The sequence below is a fragment of the Osmerus eperlanus genome, chromosome 8, assembly GCF_963692335.1.
Source record: "Osmerus eperlanus chromosome 8, fOsmEpe2.1, whole genome shotgun sequence".
In the NCBI taxonomy this organism is placed as follows: Eukaryota; Metazoa; Chordata; class Actinopteri; order Osmeriformes; family Osmeridae; genus Osmerus; species Osmerus eperlanus.
Window position 1 is genome coordinate 13525219 of NC_085025.1, and position 27853 is coordinate 13553071.

Here is a 27853-nt window from a genome sequence, read left to right on the forward strand (position 1 = left end):
TGAATGTCATCGCTTTCAAGAGGAATTAAGCATTATTTCAAAGTACTATAAGGGTAACAACAAATTATAACACGTCTATATACAGACAGACATCTTAGATGGCAAAGTCACTGTGCCACAAAACACATCAGAATGAGAGTGAAACTGAACCACCAGTTCCCAGGTGGTCAGAAGTGACAGAATATACTTAATTTGAATTAAGCATTTCCTACAACATACACTAACACATATAACATATTTCAGAAGACACATAACTTGTTCTTTCAATTCAAAATGTCCTTTACTTACAATGTGAAAACAAAAAGTTATTCTTTTCATGGAATGACCACGTTAAAGGGGTCATTGACTGGGTTTTTTGGTTATTTCACACTGTTCCTTAAGGTCTCCGAATGGGGTATATAACATTGGTTGGGCTGAAAATGGCCCGGATGCTGTTCTATGCCCCCTGATGCTTCCTGTGAAATTGTCCCAGGAACAAACGCTAGGTTTTCTCCTTTTATGGTATGCTCATGAATATATAGATGAGCTGCGTGCTGATTGGTTGGTTTACAACGAGTGAAGCTGCGGAGCAAAGACGCAACATGGCCAACAGCACTCACTGAAACAAGAAGGTGGAGACTTGAAATAAAAACGTACAAATAAATCTATTGTGTCTACACAACACTGTTTTCAACAGATTGACTAGATATCATTTGAGATTATTACGTTAGTTGTTTCCACTTCTGTTGTCGAAGCAAACAGGATCGCCTTAGGTGGGTAACATTAGCACTACAAATTAGCAAACAAACTATCGTGATTCAACTCAGCTTCAGTTAGCTCTAGCTATCTTGCTGAAAAATAGGTTTGGACAAACATACATCTTGAATTGTAGATTGACATGACAACACAGGTTATTTATTTGAATGAAACACAGTCAGGAACATGAAATAACGTTAGGCCCATTGCCAATAAACTAAATCATCACACATTCTACCTATGCTAGATACAGGCAGGATACGTTAGCATTGCTAATAACTGTTTGCGACATCATACTACAGCTTGCGGCTGTGATGAACATAAGGTCGGAACAGCACCTCTTTTCAGCAACAGCTTCATAGCAAATCCTGCTTTACATTGTCCCAGGTTTTCAAAACTGTCCTGGGCTGCGTTTCCCGATAACGATGGATTGTAGCAATGATCGAGCAAAAAACCATCGATATTTCTTACGTGCGTTTCCCAAACATGCTCGTAAGGAGTAGGCTAATCTATGCACTTTCAAGAGTTACAAATTTTCAAGAGACACTTTAGCTACGATGTCTTCAGGAACGGCCCGTAAAACTAAGATTCATCCTACGATGGATTCTACGATCAACTTAGGCTTACGACGCTTTCGGGAAACGTACCCCTGGTGAAATGGTTCGAGCAAATATGTAATTGAGGGTCGAACTGCACATCTTCTCATAGACAAACATCACAGCCCGTCGAGTGTTTGGTTCCTTGGGAAGACTCTGAAAAGTGTCAGCATTCCTTGTACAGGCTGGAACACTGCATTTACGACCGTAGTCCATTTTCAATATCCTTGAAAAACGTTCTTCTTTGTAATTCCGTGGAAGTACACAGAGCAGCGCGCAGCAAATTTTAGGGCATGACAAAAGTACAGACCAGAGCCAAAAAAGGTGGAGCCACCAAACTGACATCAGTTCAGTGGCTTTTTCAAAACCTATGTTTTACAGCTGTTTTTTTTAATTGTGATATTTGCATAGGAAAGAGGTGTCAATGGACTTTGGGGTTCACTGTATGTCCATTTTACCACTGAACTGTCATTATTCAACTGTGACAAGGTAAATTCAGTTCCTCAATAAATGACCCCTTTAAGCATCCACATACATTTTCTGAAGCTACGTCTAAGACTCTTTTCTCTGTCTAAAGAAAACCAGAAACAAAAAAAAGAGCTTGAATGAGACTGACTCTCAAAACATCTTCACTATAGACATAATCGACATGATGGGTAGGCTGGGAAAACATTTTTGGGTAAATATCGTTTGTGAATGTGTGGACATTTTGTTGGCCTGTGCTGAATTAATCAAAGTAGGCTACAAAACTCGTACTCCCTCAGAAATAGTCAGATGGGACAGTATAACCAGATTGTATTTTTAAATCAATTATTCAGGTCACATTCCAGTAACATGAGATCATATGAGTGAAATGGAACCCTGAACAAATCAAGGTAGCCTACTCCTAGTAACTCACTTAAAATAGTTATGTGGAGCGTTAGTTATTTTTTAAGATCAAAATTCACAATTGGTCATTTGCACGAGAAACAAGGACATGGATCATTACGATTTAAACGTGTAGAACTTGCTGAAAAAAATCTACACAAGTCTATTTCACAACAAAGATCTAATAAAAACTGAAATGACTTTTTTAACAATAATGTGTTGTAACAAGGTGCAAGTTCCCACAAGCCACTCTGTCTCGTTTACATTACATTTAGTCATTTAGCAGACGCTCTTATCCAGAGCAACTTACACTAAGTACAGGGACATTCTCCCTGTAGTAGGGTGAAGTGCTTTGCCCAAGGACACCCTTTATAGAGTCTTGGAACATTTCTTGCAATAGTTTTATCAATGTTATGGTAAAAAGAGCAAAACCCAATGCATGTCCTGACCAGGAGCTAGGAAAGTAATGACTATTCCCAGGTCGCATGTCAAGGTTCATAACGTTAGTAAAGTACCCTTACCATCGCAAGTCGCCTGTAGTCTCTTGTCAGAATCATAACCGTGACAGACGCAAATGGAAATTGGCACATTTTAAAAAGTAGTGTGGGTGGCTCTTAAAAGAGCCTTTGGGGTATCATAGGGCAGTCAAATGGCAACCGTTTACTTGGAACTGGTGTACTTGGTCACCGCCTTGGTGCCCTCGGACACGGCGTGCTTAGCCAGTTCACCGGGGAGCAGCAGGCGGACGGCGGTCTGGATCTCCCTGGAGGTGATGGTTGATCGCTTGTTGTAGTGAGCCAAACGGGAAGACTCTCCGGCGATACGCTCGAAAATGTCGTTGACAAAGGAATTCATGATTCCCATGGCCTTGGACGAGATTCCGGTATCGGGGTGGACCTGTTTCAGCACTTTGTACACGTAGATAGCATAGCTCTCCTTCCTTGACTTTCTGCGCTTCTTGCCTCCCTTCACAGCAGTCTTAGAGACGGCTTTCTTGGAGCCCTTCTTGGGCGCTGACTTCGCTGGCTCAGGCATGTTGACGTCTCGTTCCTATTCATGAACGAATGAGTTACCAGGAGGTCGCTTCTCCGTGTATATAGGGGGTTGGATGCAAAAATAGGGGCACGCCTCCCAGCACTACGAGGCGTTGACGCAGTGAAACGCGCGTGCGCCTGATTATCCGCCTCCTCTACTTCCCTTCTCCCGGTGGATTTTGTTGGCATCTCTCCAGCGCATGCGTCCATCCTTGCGGACGACATGCACTTGCCATCCTGAAGTATCCATTTTGTTATCCATTTAAAGTGTTCCACTTTGTTTCATGTTTTGTTACGGATCGTTTTCAACCAATGTCAATTTTTCCTTTCAAAGGTCAGATAGGTTGTTTACTTAAATATGTCTAATGTCTACTTAAAAACATATGAATACAGGAATAGGAGCCTCGTTTAGCTTCTGCTCGCAAATAACCTAACCTTACAAACAAAATCAAGTCTCACAAAATTATACGTGTCAGACTACAATCCTAGCGCAATACACGCACGGCGCTTGGTGGCTTCAATGTAACCAATAATGTTTTGTTGGGAATTGTTCAACTGAAAGACAAATATTGTTATGAATAATATGAAAGGCAATATCACGTGTCGAAAAATGTCTGCCTAGTATTAAATTGTGAAATGTATCGTGCTCTGGCACTCATGCCATCTCAGGAAATAGGCCCACATTATTAGCACTCATCCCTGATCTATAACGTATTTTCAACCTGACCCACTAATAACCACAGGCGACTTTTATATCTAAAGCCTGAGGAAACAATGTATCGTTTGCAACATGGAATTAAATATGGATAACTCTTTACTGAAAGTGTGGGTGGCTCTTAAAAGAACCTTTGAGTTGTGTCGAAACAGTAGCCTATGTCAACATTGCAGTTTAACCGCCGAAGCCGTACAGAGTGCGTCCCTGGCGCTTGAGAGCGTAGACGACGTCCATGGCGGTCACGGTCTTCCTCTTGGCATGCTCGGTGTAGGTTACAGCATCACGGATGACATTTTCAAGAAACACTTTGAGAACTCCACGAGTTTCTTCGTAGATCAAGCCTGAGATACGTTTCACGCCGCCACGACGAGCAAGGCGACGAATAGCGGGCTTGGTGATGCCTTGGATATTATCCCTCAAAACTTTACGGTGACGCTTGGCGCCTCCTTTGCCGAGTCCTTTGCCTCCTTTGCCTCTTCCTGACATGATGACTATTACAACGGTTTCAAACGGTAATAGAGCTCTCAACCGACTCCTGGCTCTTTGTCTCGACCGTACGGACGTGAAGGAACACTGCAAGCGCCATTCTCCTTGTCTCTGTGGAGTTGTAATTAAAGGGACCGTCTCCCAACATGGCCTCCTGTAGACCTATGCTGACACTATTTTGTCATGTGTATTCTTAAAGCCATTTTCAAAAGTTAATGAAAGGGATCGCGATAGTTAGAAAAAATGATTGGTCATACAGTGAAGTTCAAATGAATGGATGATCAGATTACATTTTGTCATCTAACCAATTTACCAAAAAGGTGCGTTGTCACATTTAAATGTGGAGAGTAATATTTAAAACTTATACTAACCTATACACTAATTGTAGTAGTACAAAATATATATACATATAATAGGGGCGTCAGGTGGCTGAGTGGTGAGGGAAGCGGGCTAGTAATTTGAAGGTTGTTAGTTCGATTCCCGGGCGTGCAAAAATGACGTTGTGTCCTTGGGCAAGGCACTTTACCCTACTTGCCTCGGGGGGAATGTCCCGGTACTTACTGTAAGTCGCTCTGGATAAGAGCATTTGCTAAATGACTAGATGTAATGTAATGTAAACGAGACAGAGTGGCTTGTGGGAACTTGCACCTTGTTACAACACATTATTGTTAAAAAAGTCACATTTCAGTTTTTATTAGATTTTTGTTGTGAAATAGACTTGTGTAGATTTTTTTCAGCAAGTTCTACACGTTTAAATCGTAATGATCCATGTCCTTGTTTCTCGTGCAAATGACCAATTGTGAATTTTGATCTTAAAAAATAACTAACGCTCAACATAACTATTTCGAGTGAGTTACTAGGAGTAGGCTACCTTGATTTGTTCAGGGTTCCATTTCACTCATATTGTCACGCACATTCCCCTGCTTAGGTTGCTGCCCCCGCGACCCGATGGACAAGCGGAAGATGATGGATGGATGGATGGATTTCACGCACATTCTGTCTTGTATTTTATAGTACTTCTATAAATAAGGAATGGACCAGAGACCAAGGCATAAGGTTGACCATTTACTAGGCATAACTTAAAGTCTGAACACTCGCGCATGTGCACTCATTACATAGCAAAACCTGCTCACCACATCTCCCCCTTTTAAACTGATACTTTTAGGATCTTTACAGAAAACTTAAATCATATGTTAATAAAGCGTAATGCTTATTTTACCCACAAGGCAGGGGACAGCTGGCACATTTAACATCTGTAAACATGAGCATAGGTAAACTAGTTAAATGAACCTCATATTTTCATATCTCATATCTCGACACACATTTCACAACACATATCTAGACATACATTCCACATCTCATGTTCCTTTTTTTGTTTTGTTTTTCTACATATGAACACAGTACATGACCTGAGAGGTAGGGTGGACTGCCTGATCCTCTCTGTTGTGGTATGGAGGTTATTCTGCTCCGTGTATACACACAACACTAAGCTACAAATTCAGTCTGTACACAGGCTTGACTTCTCTGCCAACCCTGGTGTGTAGGCCAGAGTGTGGCTGGCTTCCAGACGGTGAAGGAGCCACTCTCAAATGAGAACTGTTTCTTCGGAGACTGCCTGTTGAGGTTTGGATCACGTATGAACGTGGTGTCCCTGCTGAGCCAGAGACGACTCCTGTGTGTGGTACATTCCGTATCCCAAGTCTCTGACCTGGCTGGAGTGGTGGTGTCTCCCGTGCTCTGTGTCATCTGTTGTATCCTTCAGCCTGTTGTCTCCTCCTGGTCTTTCAACTCAAAAGGTCTCAAGTCTGGCCATGCTGTTTTGAGAGTGCTTGGACAGACCGGAAGGGGTGTCTGGATGTTGCGGCCCATCAGGAGCTCCGCTGGTGATACTCCATGGGCAAGAGGAGTTGCTCTGTACGCCATAAGCGCTTTGTGAGGGTCCTCACTCTTCTGCAACAAGGATATCAAAGTCTTTACTGCACGTTCAGCTTCCCCATTGCTTTGCGGGTAACGGGGGCTACTGGTAACATGTTAAAAGTTGTAATCCTTTTGCGGCAGCAAACTGCCGTCTGTTGTCTGTGACGAGTGTATCTGGCACCCCATGGCGGCTAAAGATGGCTTTTATTTTCTTAATCACAGCTGTTGCTGAAGTGCTTGTGAGATTGGCAACCTCAATGTAACGTGAGTAGTAATCAATGATTACTAAATACTGACCCTTCTTCCACTCAAACAAGTCAGCTGCCAGCCGTTCCCATGGGCGTGATGGCAAGGGTGTGGTCATCAGAGGTTCTGTGGCATTTTGACTCTCTTTAGCACAAATTTCACACTGACGTACCTTCTCTCTGATTTCATTTGTCAGCCCAGGCCACCACACTGCTTCATGGGCCCTGGCCATGCATTTCACCATGCCCTGGTGACCCTGGTGAATTTTGTCCAAAATGTCCTGTTGCATGCTTGCTGGAATCAGTATTCTCCTTCCTTTCATCAACAGGCCATCCACCATCAACAGGTCGTTTCTGTATCACCAAAAGGGCTTTAACCGTGGCGCAGAACTGTTTCTTTCCCACCCTGTGTGGACCAGGGAAGACAGCTGCTTACACACTGGATCTTCTTCTTGTGCTCTTCCTATTTGTAGCAATTTCTCAGGTGAGGCTGGGAGTTGCTGAATGACCTCATTGATTTGAGCTGTCACGTCATTCTGGAGCGCAAGGTCTTCCTCTGTTGCAGTACACAGGAGTGCAGCTCTTGATAGAGCGTCAGCTGTGATAAGATTTTTCCCTGGTACATGTAAAACGCATAAGTCTCAATCTGAAGCGCATAATACGAGGCGGGACGTCATCCAGCGGCCTTGAGCTTAGAAGACTGATTAATGGTTTGTGGTTGGTTCGCATCACAAAGTGTAGGCCCAGGAGGTAGGTCTGAAATCTCTCGCAAGCCCAGTTGACAGCAAGGGCATATCTGCGCTCTGTTTCAGTCATACTGCGAGATATGAAAGCCACTGGCCTCCAGTCTCCAGATTCTTGAAGATGAGACAAGACCCCGCCTAATCCATAAGAGGATGCATCTGCTGAAACCCTGGTCTGTGTCTCTGGACTGTACTGGGCAAGGACAGTAGATGAGCTGAGCTCGTCTTTCACCTTTTCAAAGGCATTCTTCTGCGCTGCTCCCCACATCCACATGTTGTCAGCTTTCAGGAGGTCTCTGATTGGCCCTGTGAGCTCTGCCAGGTTAGGGGAGAATTTTCCCACATAGCTGACCATCCCCATGAAGCGTTTTATGTCGGCCACATCTTTGGGTGGCGGCATCTCTCTAATCACCCTGATCTTCTCAGGATCTGCTCATATGCCCTCTGAACTGACAAAGTGTCAGTTCAGTCATTTGACCTGCTTCACTGCGAACTGACATTTGTAATTCAGAGTTAGGCCTCTCTGCTGCAGTCATTGCAATATTTTATGCACTCTGTCATCATGCTCTCTGGGCCACACCAGGATGTCATCTGCATGACACCCTCCAGGCCGTCAAGCATCTGTGTCAATCGCTTCTGAAAGTGTTCTGGTGCGGACGATATTCCAAAGGGAAGCCGATTAAAACAATAACGGCCTATCGGTGTGATGAAGGTGGTGAGTGGAGTTGAGTCCTTGTGCAAAGGCACCTGCCAAAAACCCGCAGTGGCATCCAGTTTGGAAAAAATCCTAGCTCCAGCCAGCTCCAGCCAGCTCCAGCCAGCTCCAGCCAGCTCCAGCCAGCTCCAGCCAGCTCCAGCCAGCTCCAGCCAGCTCCAGCCAGCTCCAGCCAGCTCCAGCCAGCTCCAGCCAGCTCCAGCCAGCTCCAGCCAGCTCCAGCCAGCTCCAGCCAGCTCCTGCCGATCTGTAATCTGTAGAGCTTCCAGACAACTGTGAGCAGCACAACTGTGAAGAACTGAAATTAACTCCCAAAATCCTGCTTCTTTATAGGCAGTTACTCCCAAGTCAGGCTTTAGCATATGCCAATCACTCCTAGGGTGATTAGGGGCAGATCTTTAGAGGTGATTATCACACATGTCTCCTTGACCCTGGCCCTGAAAGCTGAAACAATACAAGTGAATGGGTGAGGTTGTCACCTGCATAATCAGCCCTCAATCAGCTTTAGCATATTTTTATACATGACCAGACTCCCAAAATCGCTCATAAATTTAGTTCACACTATCTTAATTACATTGAAAATATTAAACTTTGAATCACCTCTGTGCTTATTCATGGCACTTGCCTGAACACGTTGATACCACAACTGAGACTGTACGATATGTATCATGAAATTCAGCACTGTTACAACGTTTGGATCCAAAAAGGGTTAACACCTTCAGTTTATCAGGATCAGTTTATCTTAAAATTATGATTCGAACGTGTGCTTACTCGTGAGACTTTCATGAAAACGTTGCTACCAGAACTGAGACTGTTTAAATTGAACCTCATAGGATATGTCTAAATATCTATTCAGATTAGATGTGTGACGTGAGGTTATCAGACATTTGTCCTTGGCCCTGCCCCTGAAACCAACAAACAAAAGCAGCCCCTAATGGCTAATTATAATACACAATGGCGGTTGATCATTTAATGGGGGTGGAGCGGCCTATAATTGAGCCTACATTGGGGAGTTCATTCACTTCTTATTTCTCCTGCTCAAGCACAGACTTTGACCTTCTGAAGAATATATTGAATCATGGCTCCACCAGAACCAAATAACCAGTGGCTTTTGTGCCCTCTCTGCCTGAAATCCCAGGTGAAACTGTCTTTTCATCTGCACCGAGTCTGTATGAAGAGATCAACTGACTCCATTCCTGCAGTGGTCCAGCAGGCAAAGATGAATGCTCAGGGGATTCTAAAGGATGGCATTTTTTTCAGTTACGACTTGGTTGAGAAAATGACAAAGGATCCTGATCCATGCAGCAGACTGATAGAGGAGCTTCAGTGTCGCAACATGGTGGTGACTGGTATCACCCCAAGGCTTTCCACCAGCACAGCCAGACAGCCACCTGATGTCGAAGCTTCTGAGACTGGCGAGCGTGAGCAGTGTACAGAGAGAGGTCCACATGACTGCTTGGCTCTGTTGAGGGCTGCCAAGAAGGATTTCTTAGCAGTTCTCACAAAGGTCAACAAAGGTGACGGCACAGACTCGGCTCCCACCGATTGCAGCTTTCTGGTGAATTATCTCCAGGCAGTGTTGATGTTGAAAAACCTCCAAAACCCATGCATCGTAGAGCGCATGACTGTGAGTATTCCCGTACTATTGTCATTTTCACTTTCAGCAAATTTGACCATACTAGTTTTTTGATGATCTTACTAATATAAGTGATATCCTTGTTTGGTGCAGGAGAAGGACTGGCTTGACAAACAGAAGCAATCAGGCTTCACAGTTATTAAAGTCAAACAGCACAGAACAGCAGCTAAACATGCTGCCATATTTGCCCTCTCAGCAGAGGAATCCTTGGTAAGTTTATCAAATTTTCGTGAAACTCACCATAACCTGTTCACAATAAAATGTATGTAAAGTTATTAACCTTCCTTCCTACTTTTCCTCTGCCAACAGTGGTTTGGCCTGTACTTTGCCCACGTGCGGCCACAACTCCTCACCTCTAAGAAGGTCAAAAGCAGTGAAAGAGAGGAATGCTTTTTCATCTCCACCACTGGGAATCCTATTCACAATGCCAGCAGAGATCTGAAACGGCTGCACGTCAAGTAAGCTCACCATCATTTTTCATTTCCACAGTATGTGCTCGATTTAGTAGCTGTCTCAGGTAAAAAAAAATTAATACATTTCGTATTAATATGTTTTTAAAACCTACGTTTTAGATACCACATTCAGCCAGTTGCCGTCCACGAAGCACGTCGGGCTTTTGGGATGTCCGCCAATAGTATGAGCTATGCCAAACAGTCTCTGGTGGCGGGATATCTCACCTGTTCAATTGCAACAGCTGATACAGTTGTGGAGGCCAGACAGCTGCTGGATGAGATTGCTGGTGACTCAAGGTAACAATATTTTATAATAATAAGAAGACTTTATTTATATAGCACATTTCATACAAGAATTGAAGCTCAATGTGCTTTACATAAAATCAATAAAAACAATAATACAAGTGTTAAAAGTAATACAAATAAAGAAAAAATAAGAATACATATATTTTTTTTAAATGTAACTCAACAATATACAAGCTGCAGTCTTTGTGGGAATCAAAACACATAAATCGCAATCTTTGCGGTATTTCGAATCCGTCTTAGACTTAAGCTGCCTTTGCAGTTTCCAAAACATATAACAAGCCAGACTAGCCGCAATCTATCTGCGGTCTCTCGAATCCGTTTTAGACTCGAGCTGCCTTTGCAGTTTCCAAAGATATAAATGTATATCTGTCAACACAGTTAATACAATCAACAATTTCTTTACACAGTCATACATTCATATATATTTTTGACAGACTGAATACTAATGTTATATTCTTCATCTAATTTTTTATTTTTATTATTTAGCTCTGAGTCTGCCCAGTCAGCATGCGATGCTGCCCACCAGACCATCACTGGTTCAAATAAGAAGATGTCTACCAAAAGAGCGTTGGACAGACTTCTTGAAATGCACCCGGTGACTCTGGATGAGGAGCCACCTGCTAAGACTCTGCGCACACAAATCTCACTCGAGTTGCAGCGGCCGCTCTATGACCATTGGCTGAAAGAGCAGAGGAAACTGCGTGCGCAGCATGTTGCCTGTGAGTATTTAAAGGATTTGACTATATTCAATAAAAGTAAAAATGGTATGCGTAAGATGTAAAGCAATTTTAGTCTCTCTTCTCAATTAATGAAATATTATCATTTTCCTTTGACAGCACAATTCTCCCGACGCCTCCCAGAACAAAGCAGAGTGAAAGACTTACTCAGAACAACACACTGGAAGAGAAACATCCCCAAGATTGATGCAATCCTCAAAGAGTGGAAAAAAGAGGGCAGAAGAGGGCAAAACAATACACCTGACCGCCAATGAAGAGGAGACTGGTTATATATTTTCTTTGTCAAGACAGGGCAGGAACTTTAAAAGAGGAAAAAAGAGGGCAGAAGAGGGCAAAACAATACACCTGACCGCCAGTGAAGAGGAGACTGGTTATATATTTTCTTTGTCAAGACAGGGCAGGAACTTTACATTGATGCACATTCTGAAGCTTGTGAATGCCACCCTGGACAGCAGACCTTTGGGCGGTTGATCAACCAGTCAAGGAGTAAACCGAACCTAAGTCCGAAGCATTTTTCTGTGGAAACAAATGGGAATGAAACGGATGTCATTCTTTTCCTCGCAAAAAACAACATTAGGTGTTGAACTTCTGTTTGATTACGGAGTTCAGAGGAATTCTTTTTGAAGGCGTGGAACTTCAGTGGCTCTAGACCATCTGAAATGTACATGTAACAAGTCATTTTTAACTAAGTTACAATAAAAAAAAACGAATACCGGGGCCATCTCCTTTGTTCTATTTCAGACCTCGGTGTGTTTGAGCATTTTTTTGACCCATGCGGGTAAAAGTTTTTTTTATCAGACCCATGCGGGGACGGTGGGCCGGCCCCTCGAGGTCTCGGCCGGCCCTAGACGCTTTGATGACTCTAGATAACTTCGAGCCGATCGCACACCCTCCTTGGCAATGACGTCTCATTCGAATGTCTGCCCTATCAACTTTCGATGGTAGGGGAGACTGGGGACAATCGTAACACTTTTTGCATTTCTCTCAGTTTCTCAGAGACTATTTGGACTAGACCAACCAAATTTGTATATATTTAACTTGCATCGTTCTGCTAATTACCCATACCATTTAAAGATGATTACATATGACATATCGTTCACAGTATTTATTTGAATGTAAGAAGCCAGATGTTGCAACTGACCCCAACCCAGGGGACAGATGCAACAACAATCAGTTTCACAAATTAACTTTAGCTTTTTGTCTCAATGAGCATAGAATTCTGAAAATAATAACTGTTTTACTATAATATTATTGTATTATTTATTTATCATATTTATCAAATAACACTTATTGAGTTTTGTTTATGTGTAGAACATAGGCCTACATAGATTCAGTGTGCAGGTGTTACAGATGCTATAAACAGTTGCTATAAACACACTGTTTTGTGGTCTGTTTTGATATTGCTGCTTAGCTTGGGGAGGGTTGCAATAAGTTGTTGCAACCGTCCCCAAGCTAAGCAGCCATGACACAACATAATGTGCTAGCTAGCCACACTGACCTTGACACATGCTAACCATGTCACTTAGAAGTCAACAAAACAATCATTCAAACTAAGTAAGTTTTGATTAATTCATACAAAATGTCAGGACAGTATGACAAAAATTCACCTCATGAAAAAAATTACTTTCATACCTCCAAAACAAGTTTTGTCAATTAATGCAGCAGCAGATCTTGAATGTGTCTTATTTCTTCTTGGTAGGGGGAGGGATCTAACTGTGCATGTGCAGTATGAGTGTCATCACTCTAGCATGTTTCTTATAGGAGGAATAAGACTTGTTGCAACTGTCCCTTGTTGCGACTGTCCCCAGGCTCCCCTACTTTCTGTGCCTAACATTGGTGACCATGGGTAACGGGGAATCAGGGTTCGATTCCAGAGAGGGAGCCTGAGAAACGGCTACCACATACAAATTACCCACTCCCGACTTGGGGAGGTAGTGACGAAAAATAACAATACAGGACTCTTACAAGGCCCTGTAATTGGAATGAGTACACTTTAAATCATTTAAATAGGATCCTTTGGAGGGCAATTCTGGTGCCAGCAGCCGCGGTAATTCCAGCTCCAATAGCGTATCTTATAGTTGCTGCAGTTAAAAAGCTTGTAGTTGGATCTTGGGGTCGAGCTGGCGGTCCGCCGCGAGCAGTGGCGGAACCAGACTTTTATCAATGGGGTGGCCAAGGGGTGGCCAGGGCTACTTCAGGGGGTCAACAGACCAAGACTGAAAATGTGTGTGTAACCTTAGCCTGGCATCTAAGCAGTGTAAATTATTCATATGATTGCTGATGAGAAATAGAAATTCAAATTCACTTAAGCCTGAGTTCTTCAGTGTGGCCTAGTATGGTCCGCTAGGGTTACTTTAATCAAATTATACATTTACTATGAATAGACTGTGTCTCTATATCTGAATTGCAACTCATTTCTTTCTTACACACGCTGTACTGTACTCATAAACTGGAGAGACTTTGGTCACTCTGTTTTTATGAATATATAATCTGGGTCTATCCAGGTTAGAGGTTAGATCCTTTGATGAATCTTTTAAATTAAAACATAACTATTAGTGTATACTCACACAAAAAATGCCAAAGCCATCAAAACAAAACCACTCATGAATCAACAACCAACATTTTAAAGTGAGGCTTAATCGGAAAAAAAACTTTTGTGTAGGCTTTCATGTGTGGCCTACAAACACAAGACCTGGTGCCTGTGGCCTCGTGGAGGGAGCTGCTCTGAGGTGTTGGGGTGGTGCAAGGACTGGGGTCTATTTCCACCCGATCCTGTTTGATCAGATTTTTGAAGAAGTCTGCTATCTCACCCTTTCTTTTAACCCTTGTGCTGCCTTCGGGTCACATGACCCAAAGGTTCACAACGAACCATCGTTGTGTTTACCCAATTTCACCCAATACAAAAACAAATAAAAATAATTTTCTTTTAACCATTGCAATGTGGGGGGTCTGAGACAGCCAGACAGTTAAAAGAAAATGCTTCACTTTGTTTTTGTATGAGGTAAATTTGTCGCAATACGACAGTGGGTCACAATGACTGATGGGTCAGAATGACCCGAAGATAACACAAGGGTTAATGTTTGAAGTGAACCCTAAGCAAAAATAACATGTAGGCCTACACATCCAATTACCCACATTTGAGTCCAATCTCAATCTTAAACATATCCCCATTATTATCTTCAAGCAACTACCAGCCTTTAAGTTATTAGATCATGGCTGGCCCTACTCTGAAATATGTATTTCAAACAGACATTATACAATAGCAAACAGGGTAGCTATCTGACTGCAGTGTTAATCTTTTGTAACGTTCATAGATTGATAAGGCATCTCATCAAGGAATCTTAGCAGTTAAAGTACAAAAATAGTGTAGCGACCCACACAGAAAGACGTGTGTTATATGATAGGCTGTTAGTTGGTTGTTTACCAGTAGTGTTCGCAGGGTCCGACATGCCAATCAACCTGCTGTCTGCCACCACGGGAATGCCCGGAATGTTCGGATGCCGGGCATCCTGGTGGTTGGCGAAGGGGCATGGAGGGGGTTTGTGCAGGGGGATGGAGCATTCGAAGTTAGGACCAGGTTTATCATCTGTTATTTCTGTTATGTCTGGGTTTCACAAGAGACGGTTGATATGCAGATATTCTGTATACACGAAACTTGTGTCTTAGGGAGGTCAAGAGGTCGCTCCGTGGGCCCCTAGAAGGACACATATAGATCTAGGGATGCACTCTGTGCAACCTCAGGAGAGCGAGGAAGCAGATAATGGTCTCCAAACTTAGTTATGACCGCATCACCTGTGTGCCATTTCCCCTGTGCATTATTCGTGGAATGTGTACTGTTAAAGGGCATGTTTTGGTGGTTACTATATCTGTACTGTCTAGCTCATGTATATAATGGCCATCTGAGAGACAGGTTTTTCACTCATGCCAACCACTCTGCCTGATGTGGTGACGTGATCCGAGCAGCTCGATCTAATAAACAAAGTGAACTCTTTTTCATTTGGGTGTCTTCCTTGGCCTATCTTCTGACAGTAAAAAGTCATATAACAATGGTCACTATTGTTTTGTGGTCTACCTTTCTTTTATTTAGCATGGGTTAGGGCCAAACAGCTGTACAAACGTTTGGCTTACTAGTAGCCTGTGTACCATGTGGTTAATAAATGTCAATTCGGGAACTTCATCTTATGCCTGGACGATTGTTCCTTTCTGACTTAGTCAGGTCATTACAATAGATTTCAAATGGCTAAATGATACTGTTTTTGTTGTTTTAAAAGTGTGCTATATAAATGAAAAAAATAAATAATAATTTGAATCAACAACACCACAGTATGACAACTGGTCGTATTGTAACTTTTCAGTACAACCATCTGGTACGCTGCTTCCACTGCCAAGGACAAGAGCAGGCTGCAGCGTATCATCCGCTCGGCAGAGAAGGTGATTGGTTGTATTTCACACAACAAAATGACAACAACGCCACTTGTAACGCGTGTAAAAAGTCTATTTCATCGAAGGGAGGAAATGCCACAAATATGAAGAAGCATTTGAACACACAGCATGGAATTAAGTTATTGGAATGTCATGTCTTCGATGCACGCAGCAACGCAGCTAACGTTCGCGCTTCATAAAGGTGAGCAAAACTCCTCAAAAGTGATCACAACCACTTGTCACTGTGTGAAGCAATTTGCCTTTATTGTGTGTAGTCGATCAAGTTATCTTCTGTCCCGTCGTTTGAAGCATACATTTTTGCTCCGACATTCGTCTTCCATTATTGATCACTTCACGTTAATTATCGGAGGGCGTGCGTTAGCAAACGTTCGTGTTGTCGTGTTAACCCAATATTAGCTAAACTGAGCGACACTGTCATATTATATGATTTGACCTTGGCTGAAAATTGAAGATTTTATAGCTAAGCTAGCGTAGCTATAACTGACATAGCTTAGCTATAGAATCTTCCATTTTCAGCCAAGGTCAAATAGAAGTGTAGAAGAAGAGCAACAACAACATGTAAATGTGTATGTATACATACTGTATATGGTGTGTAGCATTACAGAAAATGATATTAAAGAAAATGTATGTACATTAACCCGTTTGTGCTCTCGATTTTCGAAACGGTTTGATCGGTACAGCCAATCAAAATCTGCGGCAAAGCCGGCAAACAGGAAGTTGGGTCGTATCTCAGCAAATCTTTGATGGATTAAAAGCTACATTTACTCAGAACCCTGTTCTGAGAATGTCTAAAATGTTTTTTGTTCATTTTACCTGCTTTACCGGTTTGGCCACCTCATTGCTGCTTGCAGCTATATTTATTATTATTATTATTTAGTTTAATCTACATAGTGTTTTACGTAATGTGGACACATGTCGTTTGTAGATATATGCATAATAAACCCATTAAAAATACATACTTTTTAAAGAGGCAGAGGCAGAGGATTTGTTTGGATGACTGAGTTGGTTGCCATGACGTAGCGAGGGACTGCTAAACTGCGGAGCTTCTAGAGCCGATCCGCGGGTGCTGAGCTGGAGCAAAGCGGAAGGGATACACTAAGGCTGGACAGACTGGTCAGGAAGGCAGTGACTGTTGTGAAGATATAGGCAGCAGCACCCTACGTTCTACGTTTTCATCTTATCTACTCTGTACATGGCCTTGTTGTGTTGTGTTGTCTGTTTGTATTGTATCGTGTTGTCTGTATATTGTCTGTGGTTGTTGTTGGTATGAGAGCTGTGAGAGATACCTGAATTTCCCCACGGGATTAATAAAGTATCTATCTATCTATGTTATTAGCCTACAGCCTGTTCAGCAGACAACTGATCTTTGTATTCTTTTGACGTCATAAAGGCTAGTGGGGGCTTTGAAGGTGCGTAACAATGGATATCATTTTATGACACTTGGGAGTGAGAGACACATTGTAATGAACTAGGCCTACCAGTTTTAACTGTCACTTGGGGTTACACATTACAGTGTCATTTCAGTCACATTTCCGTTTTTATTTGATTTCTGTTCTGAAATAGACTTAAGTAGAATTTGTTCAGCAAATTCTACCATTTTAAATGTTCAAATCGTAAGGATCAATTTTCTTGTTTCTGGTGCAAATGACCAATTGTGAATTTTGATTTGATTACTAACGCTCAACATAACTATTTCGAGTGAGTTACTAGGAGTAGGCTACCATAGATTTGTGCAGGGGTCCATTTAACTCATATTGTTACGGCAGAGTATTGCTACCACACCAGAAAAAGAAAAACGGATCAGTATCACGTATAACGTGATGCAAACTTATCAAGTTATAAACAAACTTGTCACTGACGTATATTTTCACGCACAGTCGTGTATTTAATTCTTTCCGTCTAATTATTAAAAAGCAGTGACTCAAATAGGGTGTTGTCTTCATTCAGAAACCAAGTATTGAGACTTGTCTCTGCATTCAGAATAATGTCTTTAGTCTGAACGGTCATCGTGAACTTTAAACATTAGGCATGGTCTTTTAACACCATGTCGTGCTATGTCCGTGACAGATAACCATAGACTTAACTTGACATCATGTATTCACATTTCTACACACTCTCTACTCCTTGCCATTTCATGAGGTGAAAACACTAAGGCTACAGGGCGATGTTTGGGTCTCGGGTCCAGGTCGCTGCATTTGGCGCCTTGAGAATGACACCACAACTGATAAACATAATGGCTGTATGGATTATCTCCTGCTCAACATGCGTCGCTATTGGTGGCTGTGAGTACACACCATGAGTAATGTTTTCAAAGAAATGTATTGGGTAAAAGTGCTGTATTTGGTGACCTGCCTGTCTGAAAATATAGGGCGAATAATTTGTGGAAGGGAGACGGAACCCAGCGAAGGCTCGGGACTTGAGATCTGTGTTTTACGCGATTCAGAAGACGCACATTAAAAACCTTTGGCACCGTAACTGGCTACCCCGAAGCTGCAAAGTCTATTGCCTGACATCTTGGCCCACTGTGCAACGTGTACTGGTCGGAAGAGAATGCACTTTTAAACACTTTAGAGGAAAAATGCCATCGGTAAACCCGTGCGCAAAGCTCAGTCTCGGAGTTCAACGCTGGTGTGTTGGGACAGTTGCAACAAAAAACACGAGCCTTCCGCTACTAGAACAACTTTATTATGAGCAATAAGAAGTTTACTTTCTAGCCACAGTTGTTTTTGGACAGTTTGTCTATTCCAGCTGCGATTTGTACACTGTTATACACCAGGAGAAAACACAAGTGGCACAGCTTGTCGATTGCAGACAGCGGTCGAGCTGACTAATTGAGTCTACACAGTTCTCATACCGCCTTTAAGGCCAGCCCCCAGCCCAGAGCCGAACACTACTCCCGAGCACAGAAGTCAGTTTAGTTTACTTGAGCGATCGGTTCAAAGATAGACATGGCAGAAGTCGCCCCAGCAGCACCCGCTCCGGCCAAGGCACCTAAGAAGAAGGCAGCAGCTAAGCCCAAGAAAGCGGGACCCAGCGTCAGTGAGCTGATTGTTAAGGCTGTGTCCGCCTCCAAGGAACGCAGCGGCGTGTCCCTGGCAGCGCTCAAGAAGGCTCTTTCTGCCGGTGGCTACGATGTAGAGAAGAACAACTCCCGCGTCAAGGTCGCCGTCAAGGGGCTGGTTACGAAGGGGACCTTGGTCCAGACCAAGGGAACCGGCGCCTCCGGGTCTTTTAAGATCAACAAGGCCGCTGAGACCAAGGCAAAGAATCCTGTCAAGAAAGCCGTCACTCCGAAGCCCAAGAAGGTTGTCGCCAAGAAGCCCGCTGCGGCCAAGAAGCCCAAGAAGGCTGTGGCGAAGAAGCCAGCAGCTGCCAAGAAGTCTCCCAAGAAGGCAAAGAAGCCCGTAGCAGCCAAGAAGGCTACCAAGAGCCCCAAAAAGGCCAAGAAGCCTGTGACGCCCAAGAAGGTAGCAGCCAAGAGCCCCAAGAAGGCAGTCAAGGCAGCCAAACCCAAAGCGGCCAAAACCAAGGCAAAGAAGGCGACACCCAAGAAGAAGTAATATCTTGAATACAACTTCTACGTGGCAGTTGCTTTGCGCACTGTTACACAAGCACAAACAAAAGGCTCTTTTAAGAGCCACCAACTCTTTCCGTAAAAGCGCATCCATTTGTTAGTTTCCCTCCACAAATACTACGTGTGAGAAAATGCCCCATTTGGTCATGGGGATTATAATACTATGTCGTTGACATGGGCATCTCACCGGTAAAACAGGCCAGAGGTATTTGTTACATTGTGGGGAAATCTTCCCCTGCTCATAGACCGCTTTTCATGGTAGCAACTTAACAGAAACAAGGAAGTTTCTGAGTTCCATTTCGCGGAGCTCCGCCCCACAGGGCAGCTCAGCTCCAATTGGGTTAGGCAGCAAACGACTGAAGATCAAAATGTATCCGCATCTGTAACATCTCAGTCTGATTTTTTGGAAAGACTCAAGACTAAAAGACTTAAAGAACATTGCCAGAGCAACCCACTGGCATTTAGGTAATGGCCCAATGTGGTCGATATCAGTTCCCCCTCAGCCTCCTCTCCATCAACTTCAATAGCCTAATATAGCTTCTATCACATTATCAATTATAATCAGGGGGCTCCTCAATAATTCTAATCAAATACAAATTTGGTATGGTGGGTCCAGTGCAAAATATAGTATTTGATTTCACGCAACATAAAATTACTACAGGGGCTCTATAATTGTTCTATTTCGTGGAGCTCCGCCCCATAGGGGAGCTCTGCTCCTATTGGTTTACCCGCAGCCTAGTGCAGCTAATGACTGAAGATCAAAATGTATCCGCACCTGTCACTCACACAGGTGCCCTATATAAGGGGGTGACAGCTGTCACTCATCCTCCCCAAAAATTCAGCATGGGTTGCTCGAATTTAGTGGCTTGAAAAATAAAAGAATGTCTGAAATGAGCTTTTACATTCCACCGCTTCCGCGCAAGGCTCTTTTAAGGGCCCAATGCCGGTGCCGTTTCTTGGAAGCCGATGGAGACCACCACAAATTATTTTTCATGTGCTTGGGACCTCGGCATGCCAGGGACGGTTTGTTGAACTCTCCTGTCTGCTTGTCGTGCGCTGGCCTCTCCGTTTCGGAGAGGCGGCTGCGTCACGACTTCTTTAAGGTGGAGGAGCCCCTCGAAGATGTGGGCTCTGCTCTCCGAGGAGGAGAGTTCAGAAATTGAGGACCACCTCGAGGCGGCTATTGAGGTGCACGCGTCTGGGCGGTAACCTTCTGTGGAGGCTTTCTTCCCAAGCATGTTGCGTTCAACCCCCCCGCACTTCTCTGAGGTAGAGGGACGCGTGTTGACCTCGGCCTCAGAGGATGACGAAGAGCCGGCTCCCGCCCCTCCCGTCTCCTCTGCGCTGTCTCGCAGGGCAGACTTCCCGTCTGTCATCGCGAAGGCAGCCGAAATCATGGGCGTTCCCCTGCCGGCCTCTCCTCCTGTGGAGGAAGATGACCCGTGAGATGTCAGCCCTCATGCAAAACGCCTGAAGGCCTCAAAGCCCTTGTGCCCCACTATGCCGAGACTGGCAGACTATGTGCAGGGCTCATGGGAGGCGCCATTGGTGGATAACGCCCCAGTCAAGGCGCTCCTCCCGTTCACAAGGGTGAACGGGCTGGGTGAGGCAGCGAAGTCCGGTCCCCCACCCTTGGAACCGTCCCTCGTGGCTTACCTGGGGCCAGGGGCGAGCGCTTGGAAGACGGCGAGGAAGGCGACCCTGCCATCAGCCCGGGACAAGCTTAATGCCTCTCTGGCAGACAAGGCGTATGTCTGGGGTGCGCAGGCAGCGGCTGCCTCTGGGAACGCCGCCCTTCTGACGGCGGCGGTCTCCAAACTCTCCACGGAGAGACCGGAGGGACTGTTGGCTGAGGAGACGTCGTGGGTTGCCAGGATGGCATCTGCCGCGCTCCACCTGAATCAGGGGGCAGCGATTTGCGCTGGCAGGGCGATGGGAAACAGCGTTGTGGTTCATCGCCACCTGTGGCTGTCGCTGACAGCCATGAGGGAGGCGGACAAGTCCGCCCTACTCAACGCTCCAGTGGCTAGCGAGGGCCTGTTTGGACCGGCTGTGGCGTCAGCCTCCGAACGCTTCTCGCGCCTGGAGGAGGAGAGGAAGCACCTGCTAGCAGCTAGGGCATATGCCCCTGCAGAAGAAACCTAATGCTGCTCCCTTCTCTGTTTCCACAGGTGCCTCGCAAAGCAGGAGGAAACAAGCTCGCTGTCCAGTGGCACGAGCGGCCGCTGCGACGCAGGCTGCTCCTCCCGCGGCACCTGTTCGGCACCTGTTCCAAAAATATACGTTTTTACAATATAAAAATACAAAAAACACAAATATTACAAAAAATACAAATGGTATAAGATACATTTGTGATGCAGTGGAAAAAGCAATGTGTTTAAGGACATTTAGTCATAAAGGTCAGTGTGGGCCCTTGGTATGGTGGGTCCAGTGCAAAATATAGTATTTTATTTCACGCAACATAAAATCACTACATTGGCTTCATAATTGTTCTTTGGGGGGATGGGGGTCACCGCATACTAATATCACTGCACACCATAGCTAATACTAATAATATCGAGCAATAATAGCGACTACTTAAAGAAATTCTTAAAACACCCATAATTCATCACAGCAAACTAAGGCCTAAGCCATGTAGCCTACTGAGAAATGCTGGTTCTAATGACATTTAATGGAGACCATTTTAGCGAATGGTGCCCAAAATGAGGAGCGACGAAAAGGAACAAAGAGAAGGATGGGGACCAAATACCCCCCTCGCCGTTTGCGATGAAGCAAATGACTCCGCCTTCAGTTTTGCCGCTACCTCTGATTGGATTGAGACCGAACCGGCCTTGTGACCAATGGCTGCCTGTTACCGTGAAGTATAATACCTGGGCTCCGACCTATGCTATTCACTGTAATCTTAAACGTCAACAAAATGAGCGGAAGAGGAAAAACCGGAGGCAAAGCCAGGGCCAAGGCAAAGACCAGGTCATCCCGCGCCGGACTTCAGTTTCCCGTGGGTCGTGTTCACAGACTTCTCCGTAAAGGAAATTACGCTCAGCGTGTGGGGGCTGGCGCGCCCGTCTACTTGGCCGCTGTGCTCGAGTATCTGACTGCTGAGATCCTTGAGTTGGCTGGCAACGCTGCCCGCGACAACAAGAAGACTCGCATCATTCCTCGTCACCTGCAGCTGGCTGTCCGCAACGACGAAGAGTTGAACAAACTCCTCGGTGGTGTCACCATCGCTCAGGGTGGAGTGTTGCCTAACATCCAGGCAGTACTTCTTCCCAAGAAGACCGAGAAGGCTGTCAAGTCCAAGTAATGTCCCCGTTTGATTTGTGATTGTTCACCCTCCCCAAAGGCTCTTTTAAGAGCCACCCATTTAACTCTAGAAAAGCGCATTGACCTTATTAACCATTTTCATTCAAGGATGAAATTATTTCACAGGTGGGTTATATTCACAGATGTAGTGAGCCAAAACGAAACTGAAAAACAGACCCTGTAGGCTCCCGCGGGAAGTAGCAGGGGCAATTTTTGACCTTATTATATTTAAGATTAAGACAACTTTCTTTGGATAGGGTATTTTATCGTATCAACGTTGTTAATGATCATACATGCACTCTGCGTATAGCCTATTTGATAGGCGTCTATAGGAGCCTATTATGTCCCCCCCAACCCACAGCAGAATACGTTCCCACAGCCATGTAGCCTACATATCTGGATAGTCTCATTTCCGTAGTATACACTTAGCCTACATTGACGCTAGTAAAAAAAATATTTTTGGATTATAAATATAATTTTGTAATGCATAACTAAACCACTAAAGCAACCAAAGGATCTGACCCAATGCCATTGCGCGCAGCAGTTCAAAGGAAGACGAGGGCGGAGGCATGAAGTTTGAAATTTAGGCGGGCACGGCTTTGTAACATCCCCAAAGGCTCTTTTAAGAGCCATCCACATCACTCTTGCAAAGCGCAATATGTTCTTGAGGTTTTTCATGAGCCAGAAAGTTATACATTTGACATTGCACATAAGTTACTAATGTGTCACCTTCAATATCCCTTACGAGTATTACTTCCCTCATGAAAAGTAAAATGTGTCCTTATCAGGTGTAGCCTGGATTTCTGAAAACCATGTTAATACGCGCGGCATATGGCTCTATCTACTCCATAACGCTTTTCAAACAAGCACCAAGGGGCTGAGAGGATATCGTAGATTACAGGAATAAAGATGCTCATTTACAAATGAGAGAATCTATTTTAGATCTTCAGTGGAGGTGACTTAACTGTGGTAGAAGAAAAACAAGTTATAGGTATATATCTGCACGCTAATAAATACGCCCGAGTAAAAAAAAAAAGCGCTAGTTATTTTGGAAATCGTGATTAAAAATGACCTTTTGAAAGGGAAAATGGAAGTGGTTTGAAATCGATTCTGAATTTGGAAATAATAATAGCAAAGCAAGCTTCGGAGTAGGGCGGGGTCTTGTTTGAATTTTTGGCGGCCCTGACTACATCCAATGGTGGAGGAGAGGGAGGCTCCTGCCTGAGGCTGTCCAATCAATGCACGACGTGGTTGGAGATATAAACTTGTTCGCTTCCCCTTTACTGTATTCAGTTTCGTGTCGAAAAGAAGGAAACAAGCAACATGGCCAGAACCAAGCAGACCGCTCGTAAATCTACCGGTGGCAAAGCCCCGAGGAAGCAGCTTGCCACAAAGGCAGCCCGTAAGAGTGCGCCAGCCACCGGTGGCGTGAAGAAGCCCCATCGGTACAGGCCCGGCACCGTGGCTCTGAGAGAGATCCGTCGCTACCAGAAGTCGACTGAGCTGCTTATCCGCAAGCTCCCCTTCCAGCGTCTGGTCAGAGAAATCGCCCAGGACTTCAAGACTGACTTGCGGTTCCAGAGCTCCGCTGTGATGGCTCTGCAGGAGGCTAGCGAAGCCTACCTGGTCGGTCTCTTCGAGGACACCAACTTGTGCGCCATCCACGCCAAGAGGGTTACCATCATGCCCAAGGACATCCAACTGGCCCGCCGCATTCGCGGAGAGCGCGCCTAAATGTAGTTTGACTGCAACATCCCCAAAGGCTCTTTTAAGAGCCACCTCATTATCTCTATGAAAAGACCAGGCCTTCCGTTTCCTTGCATGCTTGTATCATGTGTAATACCATGATCATAACCATATGACACTGCTGGCAACAGTGAGTATGCCTGTCAAAGCAATGCGATTTGCATCGAATGCTCTAACAATCGATGACATTAAGCAGCTCAATTAGACTTTGCCCAGAACGACTGTTCCACTTTTCTAACGCACCATCTGTGAGAAACGATTACATATGCTAGGCCTGTATCGAATTTGGACTGTCCTTGCATGCTTGTAGTATGTAAAACGGCTGGCACCAGTGTTGTAGGCCTATCCACACAACGATTTGCAACAAATGGCAGCTCAATTTTATCTGGTCCAGAACCAATTCCTACAAAACAGAAATGGTGCAGTATGAATTGAATTTCCAATATGCTACTATTAAAGTCTCACAAATATCCACTCTTCTATCCCAAAATATCTAAAAACTTGTCCCCATTTCTTTTAAATGTCTCAAAATAAAAGCATTTTATTAAAGAATATATAGAAGATTGGCACACTGCCCTCGGGACTTCAGGTACTACCAACCTTGGTAGGCTAGCATATGTGGTCTATTTATTTCACTAACAAATGCATTATTTTAACCTTCATATTTTCATTTCACGGATTATGTTTAAAGGTAGTAGCTAGTTGATTTGAACTTACCATGAAACGTTACCTCATTCATGGTACATGGTCTGTGTTCAGCGTGGTGCACTCAATGATGAACATCATCACCATAGAGATGGACTTGTAGCCTTGACCTTTACCATAATTGTACATTATTTTCTTTCTGATCTCCTTGGACAACTCTCTCCTTTGCTTTCTCCGGTCCGTGTTCAGTGTGGTGCACTCAATGATATCAAATGGCACTGACTTTTTTCCTCCATTCAAATAGGCCGAATGACAGATTACATGATTGGAGACATGTCTTGTGTTATTCAAATGAAAGGAAGTAATTGGTTTGTAAAATCACTATTTTGTCTATATAATGATCTATTATCTTTTCTAAGGGGTATCAAGAAATGTGTCCGGGACATTTTATAATATCTTAGTTAGACTGAGCAATTATGAATCTCTTCACAGCTTCTTGATGATGATGATGCAATAGCTTGGAATGTCATCACTTTCAGGAGGAATGAAGCATTATTTCAAAGTACTATAAGGGTAACAACAAATTCGACCACGGCTATATACAGACAGACATCTTACATGGCAAAGTTACTGTGCCACAGAACACATCAGAATGAGTGAAACTGAATCACCAGTTCCCAGGTGGTCAGAAATGACAGTTCAAGAATATACTTAATTTGAATTAAGCATTTCCTAAAACATACACTAACACATCATATTTCAGAAGACACAACTTGTTCTTTCAGTTCAACATGTCCTTTATTTACAATGTGAAAACAAAACGTTATTATTTTCATGGATTGACCACGTTAAGCGTCCACATACATTTTCTGAAGCTTTTTTTTGCATATATTGGGGCAACCATTCAATTGTCTAAATAAAACCAGAACCAAAAAAAAGAGCTTGAATGAATGCGACTGACTCTCAAAACATCTTCAATATAAACATAATGGACATGATGGGTAGGCTGTGAAAAAAATGTTGTATCAATATTTTCTGTGAATGTGTGAACATTTTGTTGGCCTGTGCTGAATTAATCAAAGGAGGCTACAATACTCGTACTCCCTCAGAAAGTCAGGTGGGACAGTATAACCATATTGTATTTTTAAATAAATTATTCAGGTCACATTCCTGCAAAATAGTACTTAATTCGGAGTACTGGGTTGCAACAAAACATGAATGTGCATTCATTCATTCAATGTTAAACCCTTTATTTACATTTAGTCATTTTAGCAGACGCTCTTATCCAGAGCAACTTACAGTAAGTACATGTACATTCTCCCCAAGGGAAGCAGGGTTAAGTGCTTTGCCCAATGACACACTATAGTCTTGGAACATTTCTTGCAATACTGTTGCAACAATGTTATAGTAAAAACAGCAAAACGCAATGCATTTGTGCTGACCAGGAGCTAGGAAAGTAATGACTATTCCCAGGTCGCATGACAACGTTCATAACGTTAGTAAAGTACCCGTACCATCGCAAGTCGCCTGTAGTCTGTTAGAATCATAACCGTGACAGGCGCAAATGGAATTTGGCACATTTTCAAGGTAGTGTGGGTGGCTCTTAAAAGAGCCTTTGGGGTATCACAGGGCAGTCAAATGGCACCCGTTTACTTGGAGCTGGTGTACTTGGTCACCGCCTTGGTGCCCTCGGACACGGCGTGCTTAGCCAGTTCACCTGGGAGCAGCAGGCGGACGGCGGTCTGGATCTCCCTGGAGGTGATGGTTGAACGCTTGTTGTAGTGCGCCAAGCGAGAAGACTCTCCGGCAATACGCTCGAAAATGTCGTTGACAAAGGAATTCATGATTCCCATAGCCTTGGACGAGATGCCGGTATCGGGGTGGACCTGTTTCAGCACTTTGTACACATAGATGGCATAGCTCTCTTTCCTTGACTTTCTGCGTTTCTTGCCTCCCTTCACAGCAGTCTTAGTGACGGCTTTCTTGGAGCCCTTCTTGGGCGCTGACTTCGCTGGCTCAGGCATGTTAACGTCTCGTTTCTCTTCAGGAACTAATGAATTGCCAGGCAAGCGCTTCCCCGTAGTATATAGGGGGTTGAATGCAAAAATTGAGGCACGCCTCCCAGCTCTTCGAGACGTTGACACTGTGAAACGCGCGTGCGCCTGATTATCCGCCTATTCTAGGCTACTTCCCTGTTGGCATCTCTCCAGCGCATGCGTCCATCCTAGTGGACGACATGCGCTTGCCACCCTAAAGTATCCATTTTGTTATCCATTAAAAGTTTGCCACTTTGTTTCATGTTTTGTTACGGATCGGTTTCAACCAACGTCCATTTTTCCTTTCAAAGGTCAGATAGGTTGTTTACTTATGTCTAATGTCTACTTAAATACATATGAATACAAAACCATTTTAGTTTTTACTAGCCACACCAAATTCTATTGTAAATACTGTGCATTGTTCCAATTACTATTATTGGACACTTTAATCGGAATAGGACCGAGATTGCACTTTCTGCAAAGCGTATTAGAATATCCTTTTATGCAGTGTCTGCAGCGTCCTCTTGTTGTCTTCACCGGGAAATGTGCGACCATGTCCCTGCGCATCAGTTGGTGGTTCACATGCCCTCTTGACTGGGACCCCATTTGGTGGACCCCCATTACCTGAGGATGGTCTCTTCTGAGCAGTCACAGGTCTCTGAGGTGTCACTGTTATCGACATCAAAGGGCTCCCACTGGCTGAAGATGGTGTTTTGACAGCTGTGTTGGTCAGGATGAGAGAGGAAGCTAGTTGCGCCTGAAACAGTCTCCTGCACAACATCTTCTTCTTGGGAACATTGAGAGCTGTGCAGTCCCATTTGTAGAGGAGCCAGGCGTTGATCACAGCAAGGATAATGGTGTGCCAGAAGATGTAACTGTACCAGCGGTGTGATTTCATGGGGAACTTGTACTTGGCTGCAAA

General features: G+C 44.1%; 6 protein-coding genes across 6 annotated transcripts; 3 read left to right on the forward strand and 3 right to left on the reverse strand.

Moving 5' to 3' along the window:
- Positions 1–289: 289 nt before the first annotated feature.
- LOC134024861 (histone H2B-like) lies at positions 290–3317 on the reverse strand. Its single transcript, XM_062467579.1, has one exon. It carries the CDS (start codon positions 3231–3233, stop codon positions 2859–2861), a length of 375 nt encoding a protein of 124 aa, XP_062323563.1. The 5' UTR covers positions 3234–3317; the 3' UTR covers positions 290–2858.
- Positions 3318–4093: 776 nt separating this feature from the next.
- LOC134024865 (histone H4) lies at positions 4094–4468 on the reverse strand. Its single transcript, XM_062467584.1, has one exon. It carries the CDS (start codon positions 4431–4433, stop codon positions 4122–4124), a length of 312 nt encoding a protein of 103 aa, XP_062323568.1. The 5' UTR covers positions 4434–4468; the 3' UTR covers positions 4094–4121.
- Positions 4469–18575: 14107 nt separating this feature from the next.
- LOC134024850 (histone H1-like) lies at positions 18576–19187 on the forward strand. Its single transcript, XM_062467568.1, has one exon. The coding sequence runs from the start codon at positions 18576–18578 to the stop codon at positions 19185–19187; it is 612 nt and encodes a 203-aa protein (XP_062323552.1).
- Positions 19188–22114: 2927 nt separating this feature from the next.
- Positions 22115–22517, forward strand: LOC134024859 (histone H2A-like). Its single transcript, XM_062467577.1, has one exon. It carries the CDS (start codon positions 22119–22121, stop codon positions 22503–22505), a length of 387 nt encoding a protein of 128 aa, XP_062323561.1. The 5' UTR covers positions 22115–22118; the 3' UTR covers positions 22506–22517.
- A 1293-nt stretch (positions 22518–23810) lies between these two features.
- Positions 23811–24718, forward strand: LOC134024855 (histone H3). The gene has a single exon (XM_062467574.1). It carries the CDS (start codon positions 23828–23830, stop codon positions 24236–24238), a length of 411 nt encoding a protein of 136 aa, XP_062323558.1. The 5' UTR covers positions 23811–23827; the 3' UTR covers positions 24239–24718.
- Positions 24719–26080: 1362 nt separating this feature from the next.
- LOC134024863 (histone H2B) lies at positions 26081–26934 on the reverse strand. The gene has a single exon (XM_062467582.1). It carries the CDS (start codon positions 26917–26919, stop codon positions 26545–26547), a length of 375 nt encoding a protein of 124 aa, XP_062323566.1. The 5' UTR covers positions 26920–26934; the 3' UTR covers positions 26081–26544.
- Between the last annotated feature and the right edge of the window lie 919 nt (positions 26935–27853).